At 43.5% G+C, this 17,213-nt stretch overlaps 1 protein-coding gene across 7 annotated transcripts in view; it reads left to right on the top strand.

The window, feature by feature from the left end:
• Nucleotides 1–17,213, top strand: part of arid1b (AT-rich interactive domain 1B) — a 717,990-nt gene that overhangs the window by 619,717 nt on the left and 81,060 nt on the right. For all 7 annotated transcript variants that reach the window (XM_072507646.1, XM_072507663.1, XM_072507657.1 and 4 more), the window contains one exon: nt 12,294–12,439. In XM_072507646.1, the coding sequence (XP_072363747.1) occupies nt 12,294–12,439 (146 nt within the window). The remainder of the gene's footprint in view (nt 1–12,293; nt 12,440–17,213) is intronic.

Genomic DNA, 17,213 nt, shown 5'->3' with positions numbered 1-17,213 from the left:
TCTGTTCCAGTGCACCCGCATTCTACCCATCACGCATTTAAGGATGGCCAGGCCCACAAAGATGCAGCCGGGTGCCACTGCTAAATACATGGCCATATTTATCAACCAGTCCTTCCAACCTCCAAATCCCCAGTTACCCCAAGAGCCAGGGTCCTGCATTCCGTCCAGGTGATCCCATATGCGATCCATAAATTTAGTGATGTTAGCGGTTAGGTCTTGAACTCCCATGATACACTTGCCCTGCACTATGGCGCATACCCCACCCTCACGGGCCAGAAGATGGCCAGCAGAATAGTACCGATTCTGCATTGCAAACAACAGCACCTGAGACAATTCCTTGGTTATTGCCCCGAGGGCTCCCAAGGTTTAGTTTCCCAGGATGGTAAGGCCACAAATAAAATAATTTCTATCGCTGACAGCCAAGGAATCCCCCCACACCCCCCAGTGTCAAGATGCTCAGAATTCCCCATCCGGCTGAGTGGCCCCGGTTGGGTGCGAGAACTTGAGGTTTTTTCCAGTTCTCGCAGAATTCAGTTGAGACTGCCCGGCGTGCTAACTGATTATGCAGCATCCACGCCGAGGGGCAGGGGACTGTGGTAGGGACTAGAGTCCCGATAGCAATTTGGCGGGGAAATGGGGGTGACAAAACATTGGTCGCTGTGCCATTAAAAAAAAAAGTAGTATCCTTGCTCCGTGTACAGGCTAGCATCACAATCAGTATATCGGTTGAGTAGGGATCCCCCAGTTTATCCAGCTTTGGAATGCCCATTCGGGCCTCCCAGCAATGCGGAAGGCCCTAGTCCCAGCAGTGATATGAGAGACATTCGCCCAGCCACAAAGGAGCTGGAGGCCGGCGTTCAATGGAACGCAGGTGGTGTTGTAACAAACGCATTAGCCAGACGCCTGAGTGATGTGACACCTCCTGTCCATACAGGTGGGGAACAGCCTATCATACTGTGAGTGGGAATTATCCCTAGGCAGGGGAAGGCAAATAGCCGGTGGTGCTGAACCCGGATCGTAAGGAAGAGAGACTTGCTCGGGCGGTGATTTGGAACGCTGACAATGAACCACCATTTGAGGTGTGCCACAAAGCGGTAAAACAGAAAATAACCTAGACACCGCTGCGGGGTTCGGGTAGCAGACAACCCATCCCTGGCCATACAACGGTGGTAAATCTGGTAGAAGAGATTCATATTACCCGGGTTTTCCTCAGTCTGGGCCCTAAATGAATTAAGTGTATCTCCTGATAACCTACGTTCTAGTTGTACTCCCCTCCTTACACGCCCCGTCCTCTCTCTAGTCCCCCTCTCTCTCTCACAACCTCTTCCTACCCTCTCCTGACGGTCTGATTTTACCTTTATGGCACCAATCTTAACACATCCAAAATCAAATTTACATGTACTCCAAAAACAAGGCAATGTCCATGTAATGTTCCCTTCCCACCGGGACCGGTGCAATTGCTTCATGAGTCCTGCATTGTCCGTTAACCTGATGACCTTCCATGAGTTGATACCATGTCCTCGTATATGGGGGCAGCGAAGGACATCACCTCTGCATAAACGAAATGTCCTTGTAGTTTGGTTGGGGTTACAGATGTAGATGATATTTCCCTTTTCCATGTCCGTCGCCGATGACTCTCCAAGCGAGGTGAGGCCGAAGATCACACAGGTGGTGCGCAGCCACCCCATCATGCTTCACACCTGTGAAACAGCGCTGGGGAAGGGAGGCAGGTTAGTAGCCGACCTTTTTACAGTAGTGGAGATGGACCCAATTTACAGTGGTGGAGGTGGACCCAAGCACTCCACCCTCCACTTTAACTGCAGTGGGGGTGGTAAGGAGAACTTGGAAGGGCCCCTCCCATCGCGGCTCCGACCCTTTCCGAGTCCAATTTTTGACCATGACATAACTACCAGCTGCACTGAAAGTGAGCTAGGTAATGGGGGCGGTGGCGGGTGAGCCGCGCCCACCTGACCATGGAGCTCCTTGAGGACCTTAGTGAGGGCTAGAACATAGGTGATCATTTCTTCAGTCATATGGTGAAACTGAGCCAGCCTGGGAACCTGCAGGCTCCAGGGAGTTCTAAGAGGCCTGCCATAAAGGACCTCGGCAGGAGAGAGCCGGGCCGGTCCCGCAGGTGTAACCCGCAGCTGGAAGAGGGCAACGGGGAGCAACTTAAGCCATGTCAGTCCCGTGTCTGCTCTTAATTTAGCCAATTTAGTTTTGAGGGTCTGATTGTGTCTCTCAACCAACCCGGCTGCCTGCGGTCTGTACGCACAGTGTAACTGCTGGCGTATGCCCAACTGGGAGCAGAACTCCTTGTTAATCTGTCCAATAAAGTGAGGCCCGTTATCAGAACTTAACTGAGCTGGTATACCGTACCGGGGAATGATTTCCCGCATCAGAACTTTAACCACGGTAGCAGCTTTATTATCGGTAGTCGGATACGCCTCGACCCATCTGCTGAACACATCCACAATGACCAAAACATATTTATAACATTGACACCTTTCTAACTCAATGTCATCCATTTGGAGCGTCTCAAAGGGACCATTGGGCAACGGGGTTTGCCCCATACCACAAGGGATGCCTTTGCCGGTGTTATATTGCTGACAAATCAAACACCGATTACTGATACTCTGGGCCAACCCCTGCATTTTAGGGTACCACCAAGTGTCCAGCAACAAATCACTAGTCCCCCGAGCCCCACAATGAGTTGCAAAGTGTACACATTCGATGACCCATAAAGCCAGTACATCAGACATACAAGTCTGATGTGCTGGTGTGGTCCATAAAGAGGAAACGGAATCATATGTACAACCTAACCATTTCCACATTTGTTTATCACTCTCCGGAGCGTCCTCCTGTAACCTTATGACGTCTTGGGTGGTTGGCATTGACTTGTCAGAAGCAGACCTATTTATAGCAGATCGTTTAGTCTGACTTAACATTTTAGGCACCATCACTTGCTGAATTTGCGCGGCTGTCCGCGCTGCACAATCTGCTTGTTCATTACCAACGTCAACTGGGGTCTTACCGTTTGTATGGGCAGCGCATTAAATAACGGAAATCTGTGCGGGCATAAGGAGGGCCTGCAGTAGGTCATTAACTAAACCCCGGTGGGATATTTCTGTGCCGGCCAAGGTAAGGAATCCCCTATTCTTCCAGAGCTGTCCGAAGTCATGAACTACCCCGAAGGCGTATCGGGAGTCAGTGTAAATATTTACCCGACGATCGACCCCAAGTATACATGCACGGGTAAGGGCAAAATGTTCGGCTTGTTGGGCTGAATAAGGGGTCTGAAAAGCGGCCATTTCTAGGATCAGACCATCCTGATCTACTATTGCATAACCGGCCAGTCTCCGGCCAGTGGGGCTTATTAATGCACTGCCATCAACATACATAATCATGTCAGGTTGTTCTAACGGAATATCACTCAGATCGTCCCTTATTGTGGTAGTTTCCTGAATCAAGGCTAAACAGTCGTGGCCGGGCACGTCTTCATGGACAGGTGGACCGCTAAGAAAACAGGCTGGATTGATAGTGGTACAGTATTTAAATGTCAGACGTGGATTGTTCAAAAGGTATATTTCATACCTATTCTGACGAGCTGTGGTAAGATGCTGAGTCTGCAGTTGCCCCAGTAGTGCGATGACCGAGTGGGAGCTATACACTGTAATATCCTGTTGGAGAGTTATATTGGCAGCAGCCTGCAAACTATTGTATATCGCTGCCAAGGTCTGGGTGCAAACAGGGTTGCCCAACGCCACTGGATCAAGTTTGGAAGAGTAATATGCTACGGGCCGCTGCTTGTCCCCATGTTGCTGGGTGAGTACCGCTGTTGAACATCCTTCCAGAACAGTACAGTATATCTGGAACGGTCGGTCGTACAAGGGCATACCTAGGGCCGGTGCTTGTAACAAGGCCTGCTTCAGGCAACGGAAGGCTTCGAGTGCCTCGGTGGTGAGAGTAAAATTCCCCCCTTCACTAGTGTAAGGCGTCATCAGCTTTGTATAGACAGCGATGTTTGGTATCCACTGCCTACAATAATTCACCATATCCAGCCAATGACGGACCTCCTTGGCTGTGGTTGGGGCAGGGATTTGGCATATTGGTTCAATCCTACTGGGTTCGAGACTTCTTTCTGTGGCTGTAAGTAAAACTCCGAAGAACTTGACCTTTGTCTGAGCCATCAGGACCTTTGATTGTGAAACAACATAACCCACGAGGATAGGTGGTTTAATAACTGGATCACATCATCCCTGTTACTGGGCTCGTCAGGACTCGCTACCAATATGTCATCTACATACTGCACTAGAGTGGAACCATGCTCCAATGTCAAGGCCTGGAGTTGGGTCTGCAGACATCTGGAGAAGAGCGTAGGTGAGTTGACGAACCCCTGAGGCAATCGGGTCCAGGTATACTGCTGTCCATTGTAAGTGAAGGCAAACAAATATTGGCTTTCAGATGCGAGTGGAAGGGCAAAGAAGGCGTGCTGAAGGTCAATTATGGCGAAGACTCGGGCTCGAGCTGGAATTTGAGCCAGTATGTGGGCAGGATTAGGGACAAGAGCATGTAACGGCTGTGCGATGGCATTGATTGAACGTAACTCCTGTACTAATCGGTACTGGTCTGGTTTGGCTGGTTTAGGCACAGCAAGTATGGGGGTGTTACGTTCTGATTGGCAAGGGACCAAAATGCCCTGTTGCAACAGCTCTCGGATTAATTTGTCTATAGACGGGGCAGCTTGGGGTTTCAGGGGGTATTGCCGAATGGAAGGTAGCTTTACATGATCCTTAATCGTTACCTTAATAGGTGTAACATTTGTCTTTCCCATTTGTGATGGGTATTCCGCCCAGACCTGTGGATTGACATATTCCAAAACGTCACGTCCCCGGTGATGCTGAAGTTGAGTGTTAATCGTTTCAGGGACCTCAAAATATTTTATAGAAGTGCCATCTCCATCTCGAGTTTTATTGAGGCCAGACTGACGGGTAAAGAATTCAACATTTGTCACAGGTTACTAAAGGGAGTGGAGGTAGCAGAAGAGCTTGCCATGATCTTCCAATTTTCCCGAGAGAATTGGAGAGTGGCAAATGTAACACTTGTATTCAAGAAAAGATGTAAGAACTTTCCAGATAACTACTTGCTGGTCAGTCAGTTGCGGGGAAGGTTTTAGAAACAATAATAAGGAAAGAAAAGTCAACAGGTGCTTGGAGAGGTTTGTGTTAATTAAGGATAGCCAGCATAGATTTGTAAACGGCAGATCATGCCTGACTAATACAATATTTTGATGAAATAACAGAGAAAATTTATGAAAGAAAAGCAATGGATGTTATCGACAGGACTTTTAAGAATTTGTTTGACAAAGCACCACATAGTTGACAAAATTAAGGCTCATGGAATAGGAGGGCCAGTGTCAACCTGGATTAACAAATGACTTAAGGGCAGAAAGCAATCAACCGTGGTAAATGGTTAATTCTCAGACTGGAGGGTGGTAGACAGTGGTGCTATGACCACTGCTTTCTGATATCCATAAATGACTTGGATAGCGGAATAAAGAGTAACATTTCAAATTTATCAATGATTCCACACTTGGTGTTGTGGCTGACAATGAGACTGATACCAATGAACTGCAACAGGATTTAGGTCAGAAGAGTGGCAGGTAGAATTTAATTGTGAGGAGAAGTGTGAGGCACTGCAATTTGGCAGGAGCAACAGGGAAAGGCAATATAGACTAACTGGCACAGTTTAAAGGAGTGTACAGGGACAATGGACTGAGGGTTCATGTGCATGGATCTTTGAAGATGTCAGGACATACTGAGAGAATAGGTAGCAAAGCATCTGGATCTTGGTCTTCATAAATAGAAGTAGTGAGTAGAAAAGCAGGGAAATTATACTGAAACTCTATAAAACTCTGGCTAGGCCACAACTAGAGTATTGCATCCAGTTCTAATCACCACACTTGAAGGATGTGTGGGTCCTTGAAACGGTGCAGAGGAGATTTAACAGATTATTTTCCAGGATGAGGTATTTTAGCCAGAAGCTTAGATTGGAGAAGCTAGGGTTATTCTCCATGGAGTAAAGAGGATGGAGGGAAGATTTTCTGGAGGTATGCAAGATTAAGACATGTTTAGATAAGGTAGACAAAAAATACTGTTACTATTAGCTGATAGTTCAAGGATTAAGGGGACAGAGATTTAGGGCGCTATCTTCCCAAAAGGGAACAAAGTCCCTGAGCGAGCGCGTTTAGCCGCATGTTTCCCGGCATTCGCAGTGTCAAGAAATACGTGGCTATTCAACGCAACTCGCTTTGAATAAGGGGCCTAAACAGGGAACGCGCGGCCAAGGCGGTACATAGCCCCATCTTTTACAATGGGGAGCTCCGCTCACCACCCTTTCAGAAAGAGTTGGAGGGCTCATAACCCTCTGAAAGAAAAGTTTTTGCTTTACCTCCATTGTAAGTAGGCAACCCCTTATTTTTAAACAGTGACCTCTAGTTCTAGATTCTCCCACAAGAGGAAACACCCTCTCCACATCCATCCTGCCAAAACTCCTCAGGATCTTGTATGTTTCAATCAAGTTGCCTCTTTTCTTCTAAACTCCTGTGAATGCAAGCCTAGCCTGTCCAGCCTTTTCTCATAAGACAGCCCACCCATTCCAGGTATTAGTCTGGTAAATCTTCTCTGAACTGCTTCCAATGTAATTACATACTTCCTTCAATAAGGAGACCAACTGTACACAGTACTCCAGTTGTGGTCTCACTCGTGCTCTGTATAACTTCTGTATTCAAATCCCCTTACAATAACTGATAATGTTCCATTAACTTTCCTAATTACTTGCTGTATGTACCGTTTGCAATTCATGCACTAAGACACCCAGGTCCCTCTGCATTGCAGAGTTCTGCAATCGCTCACCTTTTAGATTATATGCTTCGCTTTTATCCTTCCTGTTAAAATGGACAATTTCACATTTTCCCATACACTTCATTTGCCAGATCTTTGCCCACTCATCTATATCTTTTTGTAACCTTATATTTGTATTACGACTCTATGTAAGCATCAAAGATTTAATGTCGTTTTACAAGCCTTTACCTTCAGAAATGGAGGATTTCCAACTAGTGTGAAGAGTTTTTTAAAGTTATACAGACAAGCAAAGGATGCGATTATTCTTCACCCAGTGGAGAAACAACTTCCGTTCAGCATTTAAAAAATTTTTTATCTGGTAATAATGAAGCTAATTCAAATTTCCAAATTGTGTCTCAGGAAAAATGCCATAAAATCCTGAAATATGATAGATGTAATTGTGTAAGTCTCCTCAAAACGTTATGCATAATATTATGAATACAAGTGCACTTTAATGAGGAAATGTAATGTATGCAAGAATACAAAAGCTTAGATTTTTCCAAACAAAGCTAGGTTTTGTTTACAAGAATTGAGTACTTTCATAGTTGTTTGAGTCTAAAGTAGTGTTCAGATCTATTCATGACTCTTCCGATGCTGTCAGTCACTCCAGCAATTACCTGTTTCCTGATCCCTACCATCTCCTCTTCACCATGGACATCCTAAGCCCCGTCCTCCACCAGGATGGTCTTGGGCATCTCCACATCTTCCTTGAACAGAAGTTCAACCAGTCTCCATCCACCACCAACCTACTCCACTTGACTGAACTTGCTCACACATTGCACAACTTCTCCTTTTAACTCCACTCACTCCCAAATAAAAGATTTGTGTCAATGGATGCCCACAATGGTTTCAGGTATGCCTGCCCTTTTATGTGATATGTAGAACATTCCTTGTTCTGGTCCTACTCAGGCCCCCTCCCTTACCTCTTTATCCAGTACACTATTGACCGTATTGATGCTGCTTCCTGCTCTTGTCCAGAACTGAAGACCCTCTTCCAGCTTGCTTCTGATTTCATACCTATTCACACCTTCACATGGTCCATCTCAAAACCTTCACTTCCCATCCCTGGTGTTCTCTGTTTTTGGGAGTTGACTATCAACAAATATTAACTATAAGCCCCCTAACTCCCACAGCTACTTGAGGACAATTGCTTCCTGGAAGAATTTCATTCCAATTCTCCACGTTTCTTCATTTCCATTCTGTTCTGCTGATGCAGCTTTCCATACCAGTCCTTCTGATAGCACTTCCTTTTTCCTCAACTGAGGAATCTAGGCTACAATGTATGACGAGGCCCTCCAACATATCCAACCAATTTCCCATAGTTCTGCTCTCACTTCTTCCCATTTCTCCCTAAGCCACAATAGAGTTCCCCTTGTCCTCATCTTCCACCCCACCGCATTCACCAAACCCTCCTCCGCCATTTCTGCCAACTTCAGTGTGATGCCGCCACCAGACAAATCTTCCCTTCCCTGCCTGCATTCCAAAGGAAGACTGTCGCAGCAGCTTGATCCACTCCTCGGATATCCCCAACACCCTTTTTTTTCACATAAAAGTGTGGGAAATGCAACAACTGCCCTTTTACCTTCCTTGCCATCCAATGGCACAAACACTCCTAGATGAAACAGTGATTTATGTGTACTTCTTTCAGTTTAGTGCACTGTATTCACTGCTCCCAAGAGATCAAATTCATATTGGATGACCACTTTGTGGAACACCTCCATTTAGTCACCTGTCATTTTAATCCCCACTTTACTTTCATTCTGCCCTCTGCCTCCTGCAGGGCTCCAATTAATCTCAATAAACAGTGCCTCATCTTTTGTTCATGCACTTCAGAAACTTTCCATTGCATGCTTTCTCTTGCTTTTGGATTTGAGCAGGAGCTGTTCATTATTCTACTATCCACAACTCTTCGAGACACTTCTTTTCTTTCTTTACTTGTCCCTTTGACTGCACCACATATTCTTTTGTCATTCAACCTTCCTTCCTTATTACAGGCCTACCTTTTTGTTCTTTATTCCCAATCCCCCATTTCACCTGCTTAAAACCTATTACATTTCTTACTTTTCCCAGTATTGATGAGAGGTAATTGACCAGAAACGTTAACTCTGTTTCTCTGCTAGGTGCTGCCTGACCTGCTGAGCATTTCCAGCATTTGTGATTTTTAGTTCGGTTCGATTTCTACAGTGATGGGAATATGGTGGAAACTGAAAAACTATCAGCAACAACTATCAACAATTTATCTCCTTAAACCTAAAGTGACTTTCATGGAAATTAATTAGTGATTAATTTAGATATTTCAACAGTTCTGCACTTTAAAACACTATCATCTCGACAAATACATGGATAGGAACATAGAACATACAGTTCAGAAGGAGGCCATTCGGCCCATCGAGTCTGCACCGACCCACTTAAGCCCTCACTTCAACCCTAGCCCCTTAACCCAATAACCCCTCTTAACCTTTATGGACACTAAGGACAATTTAGCATGGCCAATCCACCTAACCTGCACATCTTTGGACTTGTGGGAGGAAAACCGGAGCACCCGGAGGAAACCCACACAGACACGGGGAGAACATGCAGACTCCGCACAGACAGTGACTCAGCAGGGAATCGAACCTAGGACCCTGGTGCTGTGAAACCATAGTGGATGGGTATAGAGGGATACAAAACAAGGACGTGCTGAGGGTTTTGACCAAGGATGGTATCATGACTCGTACAGACTTGGAGGGCCGAAGAACCTGTTCTTGTGCTGTATTCTTTGTTCTTTGTTCATTTATGCACATAAGTGAGACAAAATATGCTTTGACTGATTATTCAAGATAACTAATCATGGCTTTTTAAAAGCAGCTTTTTCCTCCCAATCCAACGTATTCTCTTTAAAGTTTAAGCATAAACCTTTATCTACATGACTGTAACTTTGAATGGTATTGTTAGTTAAAGCTGCCTTTTTAGTTATTTTGGCAGTCCGGTGGTAAGTCATGGAAAAGTATATTGTTATGGAATCAAACACTTTCACGTTATTCAGCAAAACTTGCATGGAACAATGTTTCAAATTTTCCTAATACTAATATTTCCGATCTTTATTCTCTTACCGTTTTGTGTGCCCTAACAAAAAATAAGTTTGTTCCATAAGATGTGGCAACCTTTGTAACCATATAAAATTTTGACAATCGTAGAATGATACAGCACTTAAGTTCAGTCCAACTATTTTGGTCAACATAAATAACCAAGTAAACTAAATCGAATAAACTGAGGGACAAATTAAGGGGACAGTTCCTTAAAGGGAAACAAAAAGTGAATCACAAATGAGACTTGAAACATCAAACCCAAATGTGATTAGAGGGGGCAATAAGGCATCCCAGCCTCTGTGGCGCCCAATGGGGATGGAAGGTCTTGAGGGTCCCAGTGGGACACCCGGCCATGAATGTAGCCACAGTAGAGGGGCAGACAGTCGGATGGGATTGCCCCCTCACGCCTGCTGCCTGGGTCTGTTGATGGCAAGTTTTGCCAGGAGCAAGTTCACAGGGCGACTTTCCTCCTTCCCTGCCCCACTCCACACCAGGTGCCGTAGATCAGGTGCCATAGATTTTAGGTATGTTGAGGTCAATTGTAGCCTCCCAACTATGATAATGACCGACCTCAGCAAGAATCAAACTTGAAACCTTCTGGTGTGAGTGGCTAGTAGTAGGTTGGGCAGTGCAAGTTGGGCCATTGAGGTAGGATATGGATGCCTTTAATCTGGATGAGCACTTGGCACGTCATAACATTCAAGGCCCAGTGTTGGCAAATGTGATTAGGTAGGCAGATCAGGTGTTTTTCATGCATCAGTGCAGACCTGGTGGGCCAAAGGGCTTCTTCTGCACTATTATTCTGTGAACTACACTGGTACAATCGAGGAAATGAGGAGAGTTTGAAGGCATGGGAGAAGAGTAGTTGCTGCACAGGTATGGTATAGAAGGATTAGTGTGCTTCAGAATTTAGTGTGGACTTTTATCCACACTTCCAAAAGCAACCCAGAAAAGGAAGACTTAATGCTGTCTGTACACCTAGAGAGCTGAAAATAGGATTATGTACTCTTGTGCAAATAAAGAACTCCGCCTTAGGCAGCAAGGAATTCCTTAACTAGGAACCACCAAGAAGTTCAATCAATACAATCTTAAACACTCACCTTTGTTATGGCTGAGCATTTTATACCAACCTTATATTGAAGTTGGTTTAAGAATCTACATTTATGGAACTGCTGGATTATTCTTAGAATATTGGCTCAAAAAACAAACAAATTTATTTGATGGTTAATGTCCCAATCATACATACAAAAGAGTACAGGTTTAATCTGTTTTAATCTTGTATAGTGAAACACTGCTTGTCCGAACAATTCAGGACCAAACAACATTTGGACCAGCAGTTTGCTTGACTAACAGTTTTTGATGCAGAATTTCATTTTTTGCATGCTTTTGGCTATAAACAAAAGACTAGTGTGAATTATTTTTTAAATTTTAAATTGAAAGCACTGTCAATATAGTCAGTGGTTAAAATCAACAAAAGGAGTCAGACGTAGGATATGGAGTGAGAGTTTGTATTTACATATTACATTGCTAAAGGAGTACGGCAGAGCAACTGCTGACAGTGTTCCATTCCTCTAATCCTGTTGTGTTAATTCAATTCCTCTTTCCTGACTTCATTCCAACTCCTTTTCATTTCAATTATTAAACTTGAAACAATTTCTTGGCATCCCATCAGGCATTGCATTAGTCACATTTCAAATATTATCGTTCCTCTGCTGCATGTGATTGTCTTGTTCTCGGTTCTAGAGGAATTTTACTTACAGATGTTTGTACATTTTACAGCTACAAAATAAACTAAAAATGACAGAAGACAAGTGTTCTTTGAAAGCTGTGTTCATGTGTGGAACAGTGACATTTAGATTATCAGTGTTTTATGCATGTTAGAGAATACTTTTACATGGATAGTCATGTATATAAACAACATTAAAATACTGTACCCGGGGACATCAATGATCAAACCCAAAAGTTTACAACCCAAATTCTGTGCTGTAAATATGTCTGAAGATAGCTTCTAGAATTATGAGTGATGTGTAGCAGGCTTAATGGCAATCAGTCTGTTTGAACTAATGCTGTTCCAGTGATGTGCTTGCTGTTGCTTAACACCTGACCTTTTTTGTTTCTTTCTCTTTCTCCTTACTGCTTACCACACTATTGCCTTTTTTTAAAAATCCAACACCTGTCTCCAGTCCTGGAGTCCTCCCCACATAAACTGATCACAGAGCATGCTCCTGATGTCAAGTATTCACCTGTGTCATTTATTTTACGTTCTTGGTAAATCTGTGTCATGTTTTAGACAAACAACTATGTGTACACTGTCTCTTTTTAGGCAAGCTGGATACACTGGAATGAACCAAAGTGGTATGATGGGCTCTAGCCCCCCCTACAGCCAGTCTGTGAATAACAGCTCTGTAATGATGAACCCTCAGACTACTACTTACAACATGGCATCCAGCATGGTGAACAGCTCCTCAGGTAATATACATTTAAAGTGGGCAGAATTATATTTTTGAAAAGCACATCTGTGTTCTTTCTAAAACAAAAAAAGACGATTCATTTTAACGAAGCATAATAAAATAAATGTTTGCCCAATCGTTCTGTATTCTGACAATTCACAGGTGTTTTTAGTAGGTAAATCAACAAAATTCACAAAAATTAATTTTCAAAGTTACAGGAATGGGCACAAAAAATGCACTGATCAAAGACTCCTCCCATTAGCAAATTGCAAACTTATTATTTCTGCAAATCTAATTTTATTGACCCAACAATTTGAGAATTTTCCTCCTTTTACAGATTTTTATTCCTTTCATTTCTCTTTGAAAGGAATAAATTTTTTGCTCGGAGTATAGTTCACTGATGTTTTCCAGTCTGGCACCTATTCCAAGAGACCGTTTTCATGTGTGAGCCAGGAGACAGATGTGACGTGCTATTTTACGCCAGCTATGCCCAAAGCTGCCCTTACCTGATGTTCATGTACAATAATGGTGCTCACTGGGTCATGATCAGGAACAGAAAGCTGACTGACTTTTTTTTCTCCGGTCTTTACCCAGGGGCATTAGGCCAGTTGTAGGCTCTCTGGCAGTACTCTGACTCAAATCAATTAACTTGGCACACACTGAAATGAACTTGGCACATTACTGGACTGTGTGATTCAGTTTAACTAGTTGAGCAAGAATTGGCTCTATTTAATTCCCTACTTTACTCTCTTTACTCCTCACTGTCGTTATTTTTCATAGCCTTTTTAAAAGGAACTATAATGGATATCTCAGGGTTACCAGCTTCCAATAATTTCCTCAAAAGAACCAGGAAGGAAAAAAAAATAAATAATTGCATTTCACATTTCAAATCCTCAGAATACAGCCAATGTATTTACTTATGAAATGTAGACATTGTTCTAATGTAGGCAGCACAGCAGCCAATTTGTATGCAGCAAGCTCCCACAAACAACAATGTAAACATTACTGGATGATTTTTTTTCCTTCGGTGGAATGAGGAGTAAATATTGGCCAGGATACCAGAGATAGCTCCCTTGCTCCTCTTCAAATAGTGCCATGGGATCTTTTACAGCTAAGTGAGAGGGTTGATGGAACATCTGAAAGACAGCTTCTCTAATAGTACAGCACTTCCTCAGTCATGCACTGGAATGTCAGCCTAGATTCTTGTGCTCCGGTCCTGAAGTGTGATTTGAAGCCAAATCCTTCTGACTCAGAGTTGAGAAACTATGGATGTGGTGTACTTCAGTCCCTTATGTAAACACCGTTATGCCCATATACATTGCAAAAGGCTTCAGCATCTTAAATGAAGGAATAAAACAGTAGCTGCTAGAGGCAGGCATTTTCCATTAAAGTCTGCATCTTACTGAGGTTAACAAGGTGTTGTGGGTGGAAATGCTGAATGGGAAATGTGCTTCAAATTTTACAGTCAGGACTTGGCTCTCAGCGAGGATGCTTGGTTTAAAACATTTAAAATGGCACTGGTGTTGGGCTAATTTGGATCTCTGGGTTATCCTACTCTGTGAAGGTGTGTGTAGTTAAACCACGATAAGGAAGAATGATCCATAAATGTACCATGTCACCAGATTTAAACAACTTAGAAGTAAGATAGCTGCAAAAAATATTCTGAAGTTAACTATCTTCACCTCTGATGTCAGTGATTTTCTTTTCGTTCTTGGGATATAGCCGTTGCAGGTGAAGCTTGCATTTATTTCCCATCCCTAATTGCCTTGAGTGAGCCACCATATTGAACCAATTGAGTGGATGTGATGTAAGTAACCCACAGTGCTGTTGGGGAATGAGATCCAGAAATTTGACCTAGCAATGATGAGGTAATGGTGATATGTTTCCAAGTTGGGATTGTGTGACTTGCAAGGGAACTTTCAAATGGTAGTGTTTTCATGCACCTGCTGCCCTTTCTCTTCTAGATGTTAGGTGGTGGAGGTTGCATTTTTGGAAAGTTTGTTGAAGAAGAAGCCTTGACGAGTTGCTGCAGGACATCTTGCAGCTGGTATACGCTGCAGCCACAGTGTGCCAGTGATGAACGTGGTGCCAATGAAGTGGCCTGCTTTGTCTTGGATTCTGGGGGTTCTACCCCTAAATGTGAATACAAAATGTTAAATGTTTTGGAAGTCCCACAGTTCAAGCACATCCTAACAATGAAGATTCTTGTCTTTAGTCTAACCTTCGTCCTTGGATCATCAATACCCCATATGTCAAGCAAGGCAGCGCACCTGCAACTGGGGATCTGCATATCTACCCACTATCAGACAATAGGCTAACAAGAGCAGCTTCCAGAAAGGAGCCAGTTAGATCGTTTGTGCATCATTACAGTTGGAGAAGTCCCATATTGGAGCACAGAAGCATATAGGAGCTCGCTTAGTGATGTTGATGCATCTACTGAAAAACACTTTTGACTCTGGTAAATTGAAAACATCATTAAATTTTACACTTCTAAATTACTTTCTCTCCCCAAACGGAGTTTGATGAAAATAACTTGGTAGGAATCTTCATTTGTATCTACCGATTTAAGAATGTTTGCATTAAGCACATAGATAATGCAATACAGAATGAAAACCTATTAAGTCGTTGTGTATTTCCATTAATCTTTCCTCTGGATTACATCTTGTATCCATGACACATGAAGAATACTTAAACTGAAAAGTGAAGACTACATTACCTCAAGGTTGAGTAATCTACCTGCATACCACCTTGTCACTTCAGAGACATAAAGCCATTGTGGAAGTTCAAACATGACGAGCAACATGCTGTCATAAGACTGCTTTAGATAGTAAAAGAAGGGGAAGTCATACATTATACTTGTGTGTTTGTGTAACATTCTCAAACACAGACTTGTAACTTAATAGCATTTACAGCACCTTTTCCTGTTAAGTCAGAAAACAGCATCAGATATTCTTTAAAGTGGAGAACCGATTAAGCAGACAAATACAGCAGATGTACAAAAGCATCCTACTAACAGCCATTAGATGAGTAATTGCTTTTCAGTATTGAGGTAAGAATGTTGTCTAGGACACAAAACTCCTCTTGGCTAAATACATGAAGCAGTAGAACAGGTAGATGAGTCAATTTAATCTCATCTAGAGGATGTTGTGCCTAACAATGTAGAAGTGCCTCAGTACTTCACCTATTCAACCTAAATAATACTGGTAACTTGGTAATTAATCGTAGTCCACAAGGGACCATGGGCATCTCTCTCTGTTATAGAGAGACGGATGCTGTTATAGTACTCACTCTGCATCAAGCATGGGACTAGGCAAGGAGGCAGCCCTCCATGAACTACCAGAGCCAGTGATTGAACCTGCAACGGTACGAAAGGCGATCTCAACTTGATTGTACAGTTTTAAACAGTGGGCAGGAACAGAGTAACCTGTACATACATATACAACAATCTTTGACGATGTCAGGACATATTGAGAGTCTAGTTAACAAAGCAAATGGGCTCCTGTTCAGTGGATTAGGTGGGAGGAATGGTAATAAGTGATGGATGTAGGATGACAGGGAGGATAGAAGGTGGTGGAGCAAGTTTGAAGGGTAATGTGCACCATTTTTCCAATCTGACCTTGACCACGCAGTTAGTTAGTCTGTCAGTGAGATCCCTCAAAGTGGGACGAGGGTCATTTCTGACGGTTGGAGGTCAAGGTCAGCACATGCAGCTGGCGAAAGGAATACCTTAATAATTATAAGGCAGCTGGATGTCAACAATGCTCAGTTGTGTTATTCTCTCTGGTGAAGCCCACATTGCAGCAGGTTTTATTCTGGCGCATGGGTCACAATATTGAGATCCCAGCAATATCTGGAGCTGAAGTTAATCCTGTGCCATTTGCCAGCGGCTGCAATCAGAGGCAGGATGAGAGAGTGACACAGCGAGGGAGGTGGATGCTGTCAAGGAGCACTGCATGTGGACGGCAAACCAAGCCGCAACTCCAAACATCCATCCTCCCAGGTGAATGATCTTGGCTGACAAGGGATCATGCAGTTTATCTTTCTGTGCTGCCACTGCAATGCTCTCTCTATACAGTTTCGAGTGTAGTGTTGACAAGTAGAATAGTATCAGAGATAGACTTCTAGCACAGGGCTGTCATCACCCTGGTCACAGATTAATGTCTCCAGATGCAGACATGTATGAACGGAAATGTCTGACTAAATCAAATTTTTCGAGGACGTGACAAGGAAAATTGATGAGGGTGGTGTAGTGGATGCTGTCTATATGATTTTAGTAAGGCATTTGACAAGGTTCCACATAGCAGACCGGTCAGAAAAGTAAAAGCCCATGGGATGCAGGGGAATGTGACGAGTTGGATCCAAAATTGGCTCAGCAACAGGAAACAAAGGCGTAATGGTTGATTGTCGTTTTTACAAATGGAAAGTGGTTTCCAGTGGCGTTCCACAGTATTAAGTACTTTGCTGTTTGTTGTACATATTAATGATTTGGACTTAACATTGGAGGCATGATTGGGAAATTTGCAGCTGACACCAACATTTGCCTTGTAGTTGATAGTGAAGAAGATAGCTGTTGACTCCAGAATAACAATGGTTTGGTTGAGTGGGCAAAAAATTGGCAAATGGAATTCAGTTCAGAAAAGTGTGAGGTGATGCATTTGGGCGGGCAAACACAACAATGGAATACTCAGCAAAAGGGAAGATATTGAGAGGGGTTAAGGAAGTGAGAGATGTTGGAACGCATGGCCACAGATAGGGTGGCAGGACAGGTGGATAAGGTGGTGAAGAAGGCATGT

Source organism: Scyliorhinus torazame, chromosome 1 (genome assembly GCF_047496885.1).
Source record: "Scyliorhinus torazame isolate Kashiwa2021f chromosome 1, sScyTor2.1, whole genome shotgun sequence".
NCBI classification, from domain to species: domain Eukaryota; kingdom Metazoa; phylum Chordata; class Chondrichthyes; order Carcharhiniformes; family Scyliorhinidae; genus Scyliorhinus; species Scyliorhinus torazame.
Note: the sequence above shows the minus strand (reverse complement) of the source record. Positions and strands in the feature narration are given on the sequence as shown.